Raw genomic sequence first — 12,343 nt, 5'->3', positions numbered from 1 at the left:
CAGGGTATGATCTCTGAGTCCCAGGATTGAGCCCCACCTCAGGCTCCCTGCTCAGCAGGGAGTCTGCTTGAGATTCCCTCTCCCTCTCCTCCTCCCCCTGTCCCCCCCCCCAGAGTGTGCATGCTCTCGCTCTCTCTCAAATAAATACATCTTTAAAAAATATTTATGAGGCATAATTAATAGGATGTGGTGTTTGATTGGATGAGGGAGTCAGGGATATGCCATGGCTTCTAGCATAGGTGATCTCCTGTACCTTTCTTTTTATTTTGTAGTGGTAGTCCCTTCCCTCTCCAGTTATTTTATCCCTGTTTACCTTCTCATCATCTCATACCCCAATCCTCAACCCCCCAATTTAAAAACGACTTGTTACATTACATTCTAAGAGGACTGCCCAGATAGCAAAGCAGCTCCCGCCCCCAAGGTAGACCTTAGCTCCATTCCTTTTTGTTCATTTTGTTCCACAAATCTCCAGCATCCCGCTCTCTCCTGCCCATATCTTTCCCTTCCAGGGAGAACAAACTGGATAGGAGCAGTTCAGGGCAAGGGATCATGTCTTCATCCCGCTATGTACTATTTAGAAACTACAGTTCGGTCTGCAAGCCAGCCTTCCTGTAGGCCTCTTTCTGTTCCTCCTTTCCTTCACCTGCTCAAATTTACTTGCCCTCACACCAGTTCATTCTAATGGTATATTTTTTTATTTTAGAGGATATTATATTTTTATTTTGTAATCTTCCTATGAGGGTGGGGATTTTTGTGTGTTTTGTTCATTCATGTATCCCCAGTACTCAGAAAAGTGCCTGGCATGTAGTAGATAATCAGTAAGTATTTGTTGAATAAATTAATCCTGGTGATAATACATGATCAAAGAGAGCAGTAGCATAGTGTACATAGAGATTATTGGCTTGGGAGTTGGGAAACTTGGATTCTAGTCCTGGCTTTGCCACAGAATGCTCACAGGGTCTCTACCAAGTCACTTCCCCTTCACGGGGCCTCAGTTTCTTCCTGGAAACAATGAAATCCCTTATATTAATGGAATACAGCAAATAAGGGCATTAATATACAGTTGAGACTTCGTTAAGCAGTTTGGGTTGTGTGTATATAACAACGTGCTTAAAATATATGTGAAATTTTCTAGCTTTCTAAGTGACTCACCTAGAAAACTATGCTTATTTTTAGAGTAATTAGTCTGTAATATGAAAGAACCTGAATTTTATTTTTATTTATTTTTTAAAAGATTTTATTTATGTATTTGACAGAGAGAGACACAGTGAGAGAGGGAACACAAGCAGGGGGGTGGGAGAGGGAGAAGCAGGCCTCCCGTGGAGCAGGGAGCCCATTGCGGGGCTTGATCCCAGGACCCTGGGATCATGACCTGAGCCGAAGGCAGACGCTTAACGACTGAGCCACCCAGGTGCCCCAGAACCTGAATTTTAAATTTGTCTTGATTGGCTTTTACTTTTAGACTCTGCTCTCTTAAGAAACTGAAAGAGGGGGAAAACCATAAGAGATGAGTAACTCATATTTGAAACCTAAGTATAATCATTATGTTTACACTTTCCATCAGAGTAGTATAAAAGTATATCTTAATGTACAGAGTTAAGACAATACCAGAGGTAATTTTTAATTAATCTTTAAAGATTTTTCTTTAAATTGAAATATTTTGGTGCTCTGCTGCATTCAAATTTTCTGCTAATATAAAGTATACAATATCACAGGTATTCAGCTCATCTTATTATTAAGTGATACTGAGACACAAATGCTTTTATAGTCACCAGTCAGTGACAGTTTAACATCTGCTTTGTGCTCAGCATTGTGTATATTAACCAGTTTGTTAATTCTTTTCAGAGAGGCAAGAAGAGAAACTGAAAAATAACAACAGAGACCTATCCATGGTATGAGTCTGAAGTATAATATTATGGTAAACCACAAAATGTTTTATAGCATAAGACTCTGATTTGCATTAAATACATACTTACCTTTTCAGAAATTCACCCAATCATGTCATGGGTGTTCCTGGACCAGATGGAACTGAAAATATGCTTCTGGGCTTAAATGTCACTTCAGTAATAAGAGAAGCTCTTTTGGGCTATCTCGGAGGTCATAATTTGTCCCTTTCACACAGTTCTTGATTAGCTGCGCCCTTCTGTTTCAAATGAAGTTGTCCGTTTTCTTTTTTTCTGATGTCATTGCTGAATCTTTGGTTTTCTGGTGACCTGTGTCATGCCGGCATCTGAGTTGGAGCTTTATAGATGGCCTTTATTGTTGCCTTTGTTCTTTAAGAGGCTTTTTGTTCTGCATGTCAGGCATACCATAAAGTGTAAAGAAAAATGATTTTATTACCCATTTACTCATCATTTTTAAAGAGTAGAGCTTGTTCAAGAGTTTTTCTAAGGCATAGGTAGGCTAATTATGTAGCTTGACTAATTTTTCTATTTAATTTCTGTATGTTTAACACAGGACATCTGAACTGTGCAACAGTTGTCTTTGCTTTCGGAGAGACCTTTGCTATATCATCTTCTGTTTCTTGCAATTTTACTGAGTAAAGCTGTAATTTAGAAGGGCATCTTTTTGAAAATAGCTTTTCTGTTGACATAGTTATTAAGTGTTTATAAGACCAAATTTGGAAACTACAGAAAGAAGAGAGAAAAATTGCTGATAAACCTGTCATCCGGGGGCCCCACGTTAGCTCAGTCAGAAGAGCATGCAACTCTTGATCTTAGGGTCGTGAGTTTGAGCCCCACGTTGGGTATAGAAATTACTTAAAAATAAAATCTTAAAAAAAAAAAAAATAACTGTCATCCAGAGATAATGATTGTTAATCTTACATCTATATGATCTTTTGTTTATTTATACTTTTACCACTTAATGTAATTAAGTAAGAAGTTAGCTGCAAGTAACAGAATACCTAACCAGCAATGACTTAAACAGATAAAGATTTTTTTTACTTGTTCAAGAAGTCCAGAGGTTGGTAGTCCTAACCTGCTGTAGCAGCTCAGTAATGTTATTAAGGACTTAGGTTAGCCATTAGATTATGGTTGTTTGGTTGTTTGATGGCACTTTATCCTTTATCTTCAGGCATTATGTTCTTCATTCCAGGCAAGAAGAATGGACAAAAGGCCTAAAGAGATACTGGCCAGCTTTGTCCCTTTTAAAAGTCCCGTTCAGTACTTGTAACTCACTGGCCAGAACTGGGTCACATGGCCACCCAATGCTATTCATCAGAAGGGGGCAAGGAGAAGGGTTTGGAGGTGGAGGGTGGGTTAGTCAATAAACAGCTTGTTGCTATGGGGAGTGTCTTTTAAACATGACATGAAACCGGAATTTTTGGGTGTGCCTTAGTAGTGGTTTTCTTTAGCGTGAAATGACCATTTGTTGGTCTCTTTATAGGTCCGAATGAAATCCATGTTTGCAATTGGCTTTTGTTTTACTGCCCTAATGGGAATGTTCAATTCCATGTGAGTATCCTTTAGTAATATGGTTTTACCTAACTATTGTTCTATATGTGTGTGTGCTTATGATCAATTAACCTTTTTTTTGTTTTTAAAGATTTTTATTTATTTGACAGAGATAGCGAGAGCAGGAACACAAGCAGGGGGAGTGGGAGAGGGAGAAGCAGGCTTCCTGCGGAGCAGGGAGCCTGATGTGGGGATCGATCACAGGACCCCCCGATGCGGGGCTCAATCATGACCTGAGCCGAAGGCAGACACTTAATGACTGTGCCACCCAGGTGCCCCAATTAACTTTTTTTTTTAAGATTTTATTTATTTGAGAGAGAGAGAGAGAGAGCACTAGAGAGAGAGAGCAAGCACAAGCAGGGGACAGAGGGAGAGAGAGAAACAGGCTCCCCACTGAGAAGGGAGCCCAATGTGGGACTCCATCCCAGGACCCTGGGATGATGACCTGAGCCGAAGGCAGACGCGTAACCGACTGAGCCACCCAGGCGCCCCAGCAATTAACTTTTTTGGTAATATTTTATTTTGATACTTCAAATTTACAGAAAGTTTACAAAAATAATATATCCATTATCCAGATTCACAATTGTTAACATTTTGCTCCGTTTTCTTTCTTTTTCTATCTCTCCATATCATCTGTGTATTCATTCATACATGTATTATTTATGTATTTTTCTTAATTATGCAAGAGTATGTTATGGGGTTCATGCCCCTTAATCCATAACTACTAAATTTTTTTTTTTAAGATTTCATTTATTAATTTGACAGAGAGCACAAGCAGAGGCAGAGGGGAAGCAGACTTCGTGCTGAGCAGGGAGCCCAGTGCGGGGCTCAATCCCAGAACCCTGGGATCGTGACCTGAACCAAAGGCAGATGCTTAACCAACTGAGCCACTCAGGAGCTCCCATAACTACTAAAATGTATATTTCCTAAGAACATGGACATTCTCTTATATAACTTCAATCCAGTTTCCAAAATCAAGGAGTTTTGAGAGAATACAATTATATAATATCTTTCCCACCCTCTTTAATATCAAGGATCTTTTATGTACAAGGTAAAGACCCAGGTATGATGGGGCCTCTAAAAAGAATTCAATATGTCTTCTGTGTTTTTAAGTTACTTACTAGCATACTGGTTCAAAACGAAGGTAGTCATATAGAGATGTTTGACTCTTAAAATAGAGTCTTAACAATGATAAAGTAAGTTACTGTTGTCTAAACTGGCAGATAGCAGGCCTGAGTAATTGTGGAACTGCTTTTGACAGAAACTGGGAAAATATCCAAAGATGACAAGCAGTCATTTATTACTTTTCAAGGCCCACATGAATCATCCCACAGAATGAGAATTTCCCTCTCTCCCTCTTTTCCTTCCTTTCCTCCTACTCTTCCTCCCCTGCTTCATTTCTGTCTCTCTCTCCCTCTCCCTGCCCCTCCCCCCTTCCTCCAGTCCATTCTTCCCTCCACACCAGTTCAGTGCCTACGTTGTGCCAGGCATTGTGCTAGTGTTAGAATATAACAGATAAGGTGTGGCCCCCGTCCTCAGTAATAATCAGTTTTATGGGAAGAAAAGCTAGATAAACAAATACCTTGATGGATGCTACAGTAGAAACCTGTGTGAAGTGCAGTTGGGGGAAAAGAAGTGAGTGCCTATTTTTACTTAGGTGAGGGACTAGAGGTGGTGTCCACATGGTTTTAATGTAAAATTTCCTTTTAAGTAATGATTACTAAAATTATAGACCTTTCGGGCTGAAAGGGACCTTTGGAAGGTGAAATAACTTGCCTAAGCTATCTAGAAGTCTCATGATTTCTGGCTTATAATTTTAAACTCAATACTCTTTCCATCCTGCCGTACTTCATTTCTTGGGTACATATCCCCATGAGTTACCAGGCAAAGCAAACACCCTTGAAAGGTTTTATAATTAACTACTAAGTGTCCATGTAACAACTCAAATCCACAAATATTCTTCGTAAAGTATTGCTTTCTGGACAGTATAGAGCTGGCTAAGTACTCATCTGTACTTTTTAAATTTGGTGCTTAACTTCTACTTACTTTTCTCTTACTTCTGATGTTTTAAATAATATTTTAAGGTTAGTGTTGTGTCTTTGTGTCTGTTCTGATTGGCCTTAGCTTGACTGTATGATTTTTGTGACAGATTTGAGTCCTGCTTTGCTAGAGGTTCAGCATTTTATTTTATTCCTTAGTCTAAATATATTACTAAATGAAGCTAATATATTTCTTTACCGAACTTATGTTTATGTCTCCCTCTACTAGACTGTAAGTTCCTTATAGTCTTCACATGTGACAGTTTTTATATCCTTAGGGTTTTAGGGCTTATATAGATATTTATTGAATAAATTTAAAAATATGTGTAAATATACACCAGTTTCTTCTGTCATGGTTTCTATACTATTCTGGGGTCAGAATTTGATGCCATTTGAAATGTGAATCAAAAAAATTTTTTAAAAGATTTATTTATTTGAGAGAGAAAGATGGCATGCATGAGCAGGGGGAGGGGCAAAGGGAAAGGGAGAATCTCCAGCAGACTTCCCGCTGAGCATGGAGCTGACATGGGGCTCAATCCCAGGACCCTGAGATCACAACCTGAGCTAAAATCAAGAGTCCCAAGAGTCAGATGCTTAACCGACTGAGCCACTCAGGCCACCCCGTGAATCAAAAATTTTTAAATTATAATTACTAATTTCCAAGATGTCAGTGGTTCATTTAGGAAAACACTAGTTAGTGAACCAATTACAATGGAACCAAATTCTCAAAAACCATGAGAGTCTGAATGTAGTTGATGAAAATGTCTTCGTGTGTGTGTGTGTGTGTGTGTGTGGCTTAACAGAAGTTTATTTCTCATTCCCATAAAGTCTGTCACGGGACTGGGGGACTCTCCAGACCAGCTGCTCTCCATGTGGGGGGCTCAGCATTACAAACTACTTTGAATTTCTGGCCCCCGTGTCTGTATGGGCTTCCATGATTGAGACGGGAAGAGCACTAGCATCTTGCACCCACAAATAAAGGCTTTAACCCAGATGAAAACGTCTTCTACTGACTCTTAGGTCATAGTTTATTTTGCCTGGGATAGCTCAGAGTCTTGTAATAAGACAGGCTAATATCAGCAATAAATATTGAGAGTGTTTATTTCAGTATTAACCTATCAATAGTGTTTGGAAAAAATAATGCAAAATTGTGCACATCCTATTGACAGGTTAGTAATGTAAATCTAATTTTCAAAGACTATATCTCTTTAATGATGAGAGTGTTGACATTAGGCTTAAGTAGGGAGAAGTCTTGACTTGTAAACTAAGTTGTGAAACATGGAAATGAATCATTTTGGCTTATGGTCATTATTTACAGTAGGAGGTAATGTTAGATTATCTTTTTTGGAAGAAATTGCCAGTTCTTTCATTCTTTTCTGTGGTTTAAACTAGAGCTTGGCGTACAGTTTTGATTTGAATCCATAGTTGGTTTAGTTACTAAGTGAAGCTAATATATTTGATTATAGTCATAGAATCACATAACTGCAAAGTATTATATTTCTTATGTTTCTCCTTTGAGTCAATAATCACTTTCATTTGCCTTCCTTTGATTTTCTCCCTCCAGTTTTCAATTTTTTGTGAGTGTACTACATAAATATTTATAGGTTTCAACTATTTTTAATGTTTATTCAGGTCGAAAAGCTGCATGCCATTTTTTTTGTGCCTCATGCTGTGGAAGATAAAAGAAAAATTACCCAGCCTGAGCCCTCATGCTGCTTATTCCCTTCAAATAGAATAGACATCTATATGGGAAATACTGATTTATTAGTTAAAAATTTACTGTTCTTTTTTATGTAGGGGTCATTGTAATTTGTAGAAGATCCATTATAGAGAGAAATTTGAGAGAGAGAAATTTTATAACAGTAACACCCTACCTCAGCTATATTTTGCCTTTTTCTTGGGCTGCAGAACAGCCTGTCCCTGGGCCTCAGAGAGGCTTATTTCTCTTTACGTTATTTTTGAGACTCACTTGGAACCCATCATGTTCTCTGCCAAAGCAGTGCGCTTCCTGATACTTGTGTATCTTTCAGTGATGCTCATTTCTAGTCACCTGGAATTGAAAGCTTTATCACTTCCCTTCCTCTCTTCCTTTCAGCACACAGTTCTTGTGTATCTACCCTGTCCCACATTTAATGCTGGACACTGAGTTATCTCTAACATTGTCAGTCCTCTGTTCCATCAGTTAACAGTTCCTGTTTATTCTACCTCTCTCTGTCTAGCCATCCATCCACCTGCCCATCCTTCCCTCCCTCCTTCTCTGCCCCTCTTCTTCCCTCCTCCTTCTCCTCTTCATCCATGCTGCACCAGCTCTCATCCTAGTTTCAGCTCATTGCCTTTCGTCTCTGCTATTACCCCTTAATCTTGGGCTTGCCAGTAGCTTCCTAGCTGCTCTCCGTCTTCAGGTGCCTCCTGTCACTGCAGCATTAAGTTAACCATCCCCAAAAGCATGTTACTCATTGTCTAATAACCACATCTGCTACTGATGGAATAGTAACTGTGTGTTGGCCACTGTTGGCCTTTATATAGGTTGCCCTTGTAATCTTAACAGCCTTCCAAGATGAGAATTACAGTCTTTATTTTACTGATGAGAATATGAGATTCCAAGTTACTTAACTTGCCCAAGGTCTCAAAGCTAGTAAACGTTGAGCTGGAATATAACTCATGTGTCTCTGACACTAAAGTCCTTATGTGGCATCATGCCACTCAGACTGCTGCTTTCAGTCCAAACTTTTTAACCTGGCTTTCATGCCACTCCATGCTTTGGCCCCAGCCTGTTCTTCAAACTTTCTTTCTTTTTACTGTCTACAAACTATTGTGTTCTTTTTTTTTTTTTTTAAAGATTTATTTATTTGACAGAGAGAGACACAGCGAGAGAGGGAACACAAGCAGGGGGAGTGGGAGAGGGAGAAGCAGGCTTCCTGCTGAGCAGGGAGTCCGATGCAGGGCTCGATCCTAGGACCCTGGGATCATGACCTGAGCTGAAGGCAGACGTTTAACGACTGAGCCACCCAGACACCCCAAACTATTGTGTTCTAACTGCACTGTTCACTGTTTCTGAGACACACATTCTTTCACATGAATTTTTAAGAATCACTCATGTATCAGCTTCCCCTAAGATAATCCCATTCAAGTTTTGACTCAGATTTTATTCAATTGATATATTAGTTTTGAAGTATTAGACACCTTTATAATTTTTAATATTCCCATCTAGAAACATGGTGTTTCTGCTAAGTCTGTTTTATGTGCTTTTGTAGTTTCTTTCTAAATAAGTCTTGCATGTATTTTATATCTTCTAGCTCATTACTACAATAACATTGTTATTTTATTCTGTAACTGACCATCTTGCTGAACTCTGATAGGTTCTAGTAGGTTTTATTTTATTTATTTATTTATTTTTTAAGATTTTTTTTTTTTTTTTTTTTTTATTCATGAGAGAGCGAGAGAGAAAGGCAGAGGGAGAAGCAGGCTCCCTGCCTAGCAGGGAGCCCGATGCGGGACTTGATCCCAGGACCCTGAGATCATGACCTGAGCCGAAGGCAGACGCTTAACCATCTGAGCCACCCAGGCGCCCAGGTTCTAGTAGGTTTTAATTTGGTTCTCTGATTTTCTAGATAGATAATCATATGATCGCACAAATAACTTGGTCTCATTCTTTCCAAATTTTCCCCTCCCGCCTTTCTTCCCTGCTGCCTTCTTCTCCTCTCTCATTCTAAGCTGAATTGAATTGGAACAACCAGAAGAGGGGCGCCTGAGTGGCTCGGTCGGTTAAGCATCTGCCTTTGGCTCAGGTCATGATCCCAGGGTCCTGGGATTGAGCCCAGCATCGGGCTTCCTGCTCAGCAGGGAGTCTTCTTCTCCCTCGCCCTCTGTCTCCCGGCTTGTGCTGTCACTCTCTCTGTCAAATAAATAAATAAAATCTTAAAAAAAAAAAAAAAAAGAACAACCAGAAGAGGGTAAAATACTTAATGAAATACTAAAGACAGTCTAATAATGATGGGAACCAAATGAATAGAATATAATAGTTGTATTGCTGCTTTGATAATTATGAAATTTCTAGAGGACCGAGGTTTTCAAAGCTATATACAAGAACATGTGGGGGACAAAGCACTTCCCTCGTCAGCAGAGGCCCCATGGGTTTTCTCTGCAGAATTTTCATAGCATTGTCACTCGCGTGAACTGTCTAGCACCAAACAGCAGTCTCTCATGTGCTCCACGATGTCTTATGTATTTCCATTTTATTTTTCCACGCTTAAAGCTCTTGAGTCAAGGGCCACATCTGAAAAGCATATACCGTATAATTATTAAGCAACTATTTGTTGATGACATTTTTAGGCCTTAGACCAGTATTGAAATACCTATTTATGCAGTTCATCAGTACAAGATAAAATATTAGATGCCTTTTCTTTAAGCCACAGAGGTCAAAGAAGTCAAATACAGTATCTTCAGGAGGAAAATGTTACAAAAAGCTTCATTATATTCAAGCTTCTTGTAGAAGGCTACTGTTGGCAGGAAGGAAGACTGTTCTTTGTTCTTCAGTATACTATTTTCTTTTTGTCGACTTTCTTTTTCAGAACACTGGCAACAGTAGCTTTTTACTTGTTTTGTTTTGCAATATGGTGTGGAGGTTCATGTAATGTAAGTGTTTTACTATTTATTCAAGTGCTGTATTGATTTTTTTTTTTAAAGATTTTATTTATTTATTTGACAGAGAGAGACACGGTAAGAGAGGGAACACAAGCAGGGGGAGTGAGAGAGGGAGAAGCAGGCTCCCCGTGGAGCAGGGAGCCTGATGTGGGACTCGATCCCAGGACCCTGGGATTATGACCTGAGCCGAAGGCAGTCACTTAACCGACTGAGCCACCCAGGCGCCCAGTGTATTGATTTTTTTTATGTTATTTTTTTAGAGCAGTTTTAGGTTTACAGGAAAATTGAGAGGAGGGTACAGAGATTTCCTGTATACCCTCCGCCCCATGCATGACCTCCCCCACTAGCAACATCCCCCACTGGAGTGGCGCACTTGTTACAGTTGGTGAGCCTGCGCTGACACATCCTAACCACCCAGAGTCCACAGCTTACATTAGGGGTCCCTCTTGGTGTACATTCAGTGACTTTGGACAAATGTATAATGGCATGTATCCACCATTAGAGTATCGTACAGAGTAGGTTAACTGCCTTAAAAATCCTCTGCTCCACCTATTCATCCCTTTCTCTCCCACCACCCCAACTTGTGGCAGCCACTGATCTTTTTACTGTCTCCATAGTTTTGCCTTTTTCAGAAGGTCATATAGTTTGACTCATACAGCATACAGCCTTTTCAGATTGGCTTCTTTCACTTAGTAATATCCATTTAAAGTTCCTCCGTGTCTTTATGGCCAATAGCCCGTTTCTTTTTAGCACCAAATAATATTTCATTGTCTGGATGTACCAGTTTATCCATTTACATCTGGATTACTTCCAAGTTTTGATAATTATGAATAAAGCTGCTGTAAACACCTGTGTGCTGGTTTTTGTATGCACATAAGTTTTCAGCTCCTTTGGATAGATACCAAGCAGCACAATTGCTGGGCTATAATTCATGTTTTTGTTCTGGTCTTTGTGGCCTGTGCATTTAAAAATATATGTTATTATTGGGTCTAAGACTTTGAGCACCTAAAAGTTAAAGACTATATCTCTGTTTTTTACAAGCTGGCATATGAAATGAGAAGTCTAGCACATATTTTGATTCTATTATTCAATTTTTAACTTAATTTCTCAGAGTGTCAACGTGATCATCTGTTTACTGTAGTGTGGAGTCCACCATCTCTAATATACCTTTTAATCTTCGATTTAATCTTAGAACTCGTTGACAGCTGGCAGCTTTTAAGAAAAAAGCCTGAGGTTAGATGGGAGGGACTTGAATTTCCAGATTTCCAAAGAAGCAATAGGAGGCCCTGCTTGTAGCTATTTATTTCTTTTTGGGTTTTCATCCTGGATCATTTCCATAAAGCTGAAACATTACCATCTTAGAATTAGAAGAGATCTGAAGTCATTTCACAAATAACTTCTGTCCCAATACAAAAATCTCTTCAGTAGTACCTCTGGCAGATAATTTTCCACCCTCTATTTAATTATTTCCAACAATGAGGAGCCTGAGGGTTTCTGAGATAATATACTTTTATTGAGTAGTTTTTAGCATCTGAAAGTAATTCCTTTTACTGGACCAAAATATGCCTACCTGTATTTCTGCTCATGAGCAGTGGTCCTGCCCTCTGGAACCAGAGAGTAAGTACACTGAGAGAAATAATCTTCCTAGGTTTAATAATATCTATAAGCTATCTCTCTCTTTGCACCTTTCCCCTTCGTTCCCCAACTCTTCTTTATTAGGTTAGACACCACTTCACTTAGCTATTCCTATGACAAGGTTCAAGTCTCCTGGAAAAATTAATTCATTAAAAGTAAGAGTCCTTCGAAGTTTTTTTTTTTCCTCATATCTGTGGCTGGCTTAAGGTCTCATGCATAGGGGTGCCTGAGTGGCTCAGACTCTGGGACCATGACCCAAGCCGAAGGCAGACGCTTAACGACTGAGCCACCCAGGCGCCCCATATAGTTTTCATTTTTTGAGGAACCTCTATTCTGTTCCATAGTGGTTGCACCAGTTTACATTCCCACCAGCAGTGCATATGGGTTCCCTTTTCTCTGCATCCTTGCCAGCATTTGTTATCTCTTGTCTTTTTGATGATAGCTATTCTTACAGAAGTGAATTGATATCTCATTGTGGTTCTGATTTATATTTCCCTGATGATTAGTGATATGTTCTCTTCTAGGAATTTTACAGTTTTAGGTCTTATGTTTATGTCCTTAATTCATTTT

The 12,343-nt window shown here is 39.3% G+C and overlaps 1 protein-coding gene across 5 annotated transcripts in view; it reads left to right on the top strand.

Moving 5' to 3' along the window:
* The window catches only part of TMCO1 (transmembrane and coiled-coil domains 1), a 56,580-nt gene that overhangs the window by 18,806 nt on the left and 25,431 nt on the right, over positions 1-12,343 (top strand). For all 5 annotated transcript variants that reach the window (XR_008506229.2, XR_010412182.1, XM_045876828.3 and 2 more), the window contains 2 exons: positions 1,846-1,892; positions 3,388-3,455. Coding sequence is in view for 3 of the 5 variants with exons in the window: in XM_045876828.3 (XP_045732784.1) it covers positions 1,846-1,892; positions 3,388-3,455 (115 nt within the window). In the remaining 2 variants the exon portion in view is untranslated. The remainder of the gene's footprint in view (positions 1-1,845; positions 1,893-3,387; positions 3,456-12,343) is intronic.

Source organism: Mirounga angustirostris, unplaced genomic scaffold, assembly GCF_029215605.1.
Source record: "Mirounga angustirostris isolate CCGP_5_RB_7025 unplaced genomic scaffold, mMirAng1.0.hap1 SCAF_6, whole genome shotgun sequence".
NCBI lineage: Eukaryota > Metazoa > Chordata > Mammalia > Carnivora > Phocidae > Mirounga > Mirounga angustirostris.
This window is presented reverse-complemented; position numbering and strand designations above follow the sequence as displayed.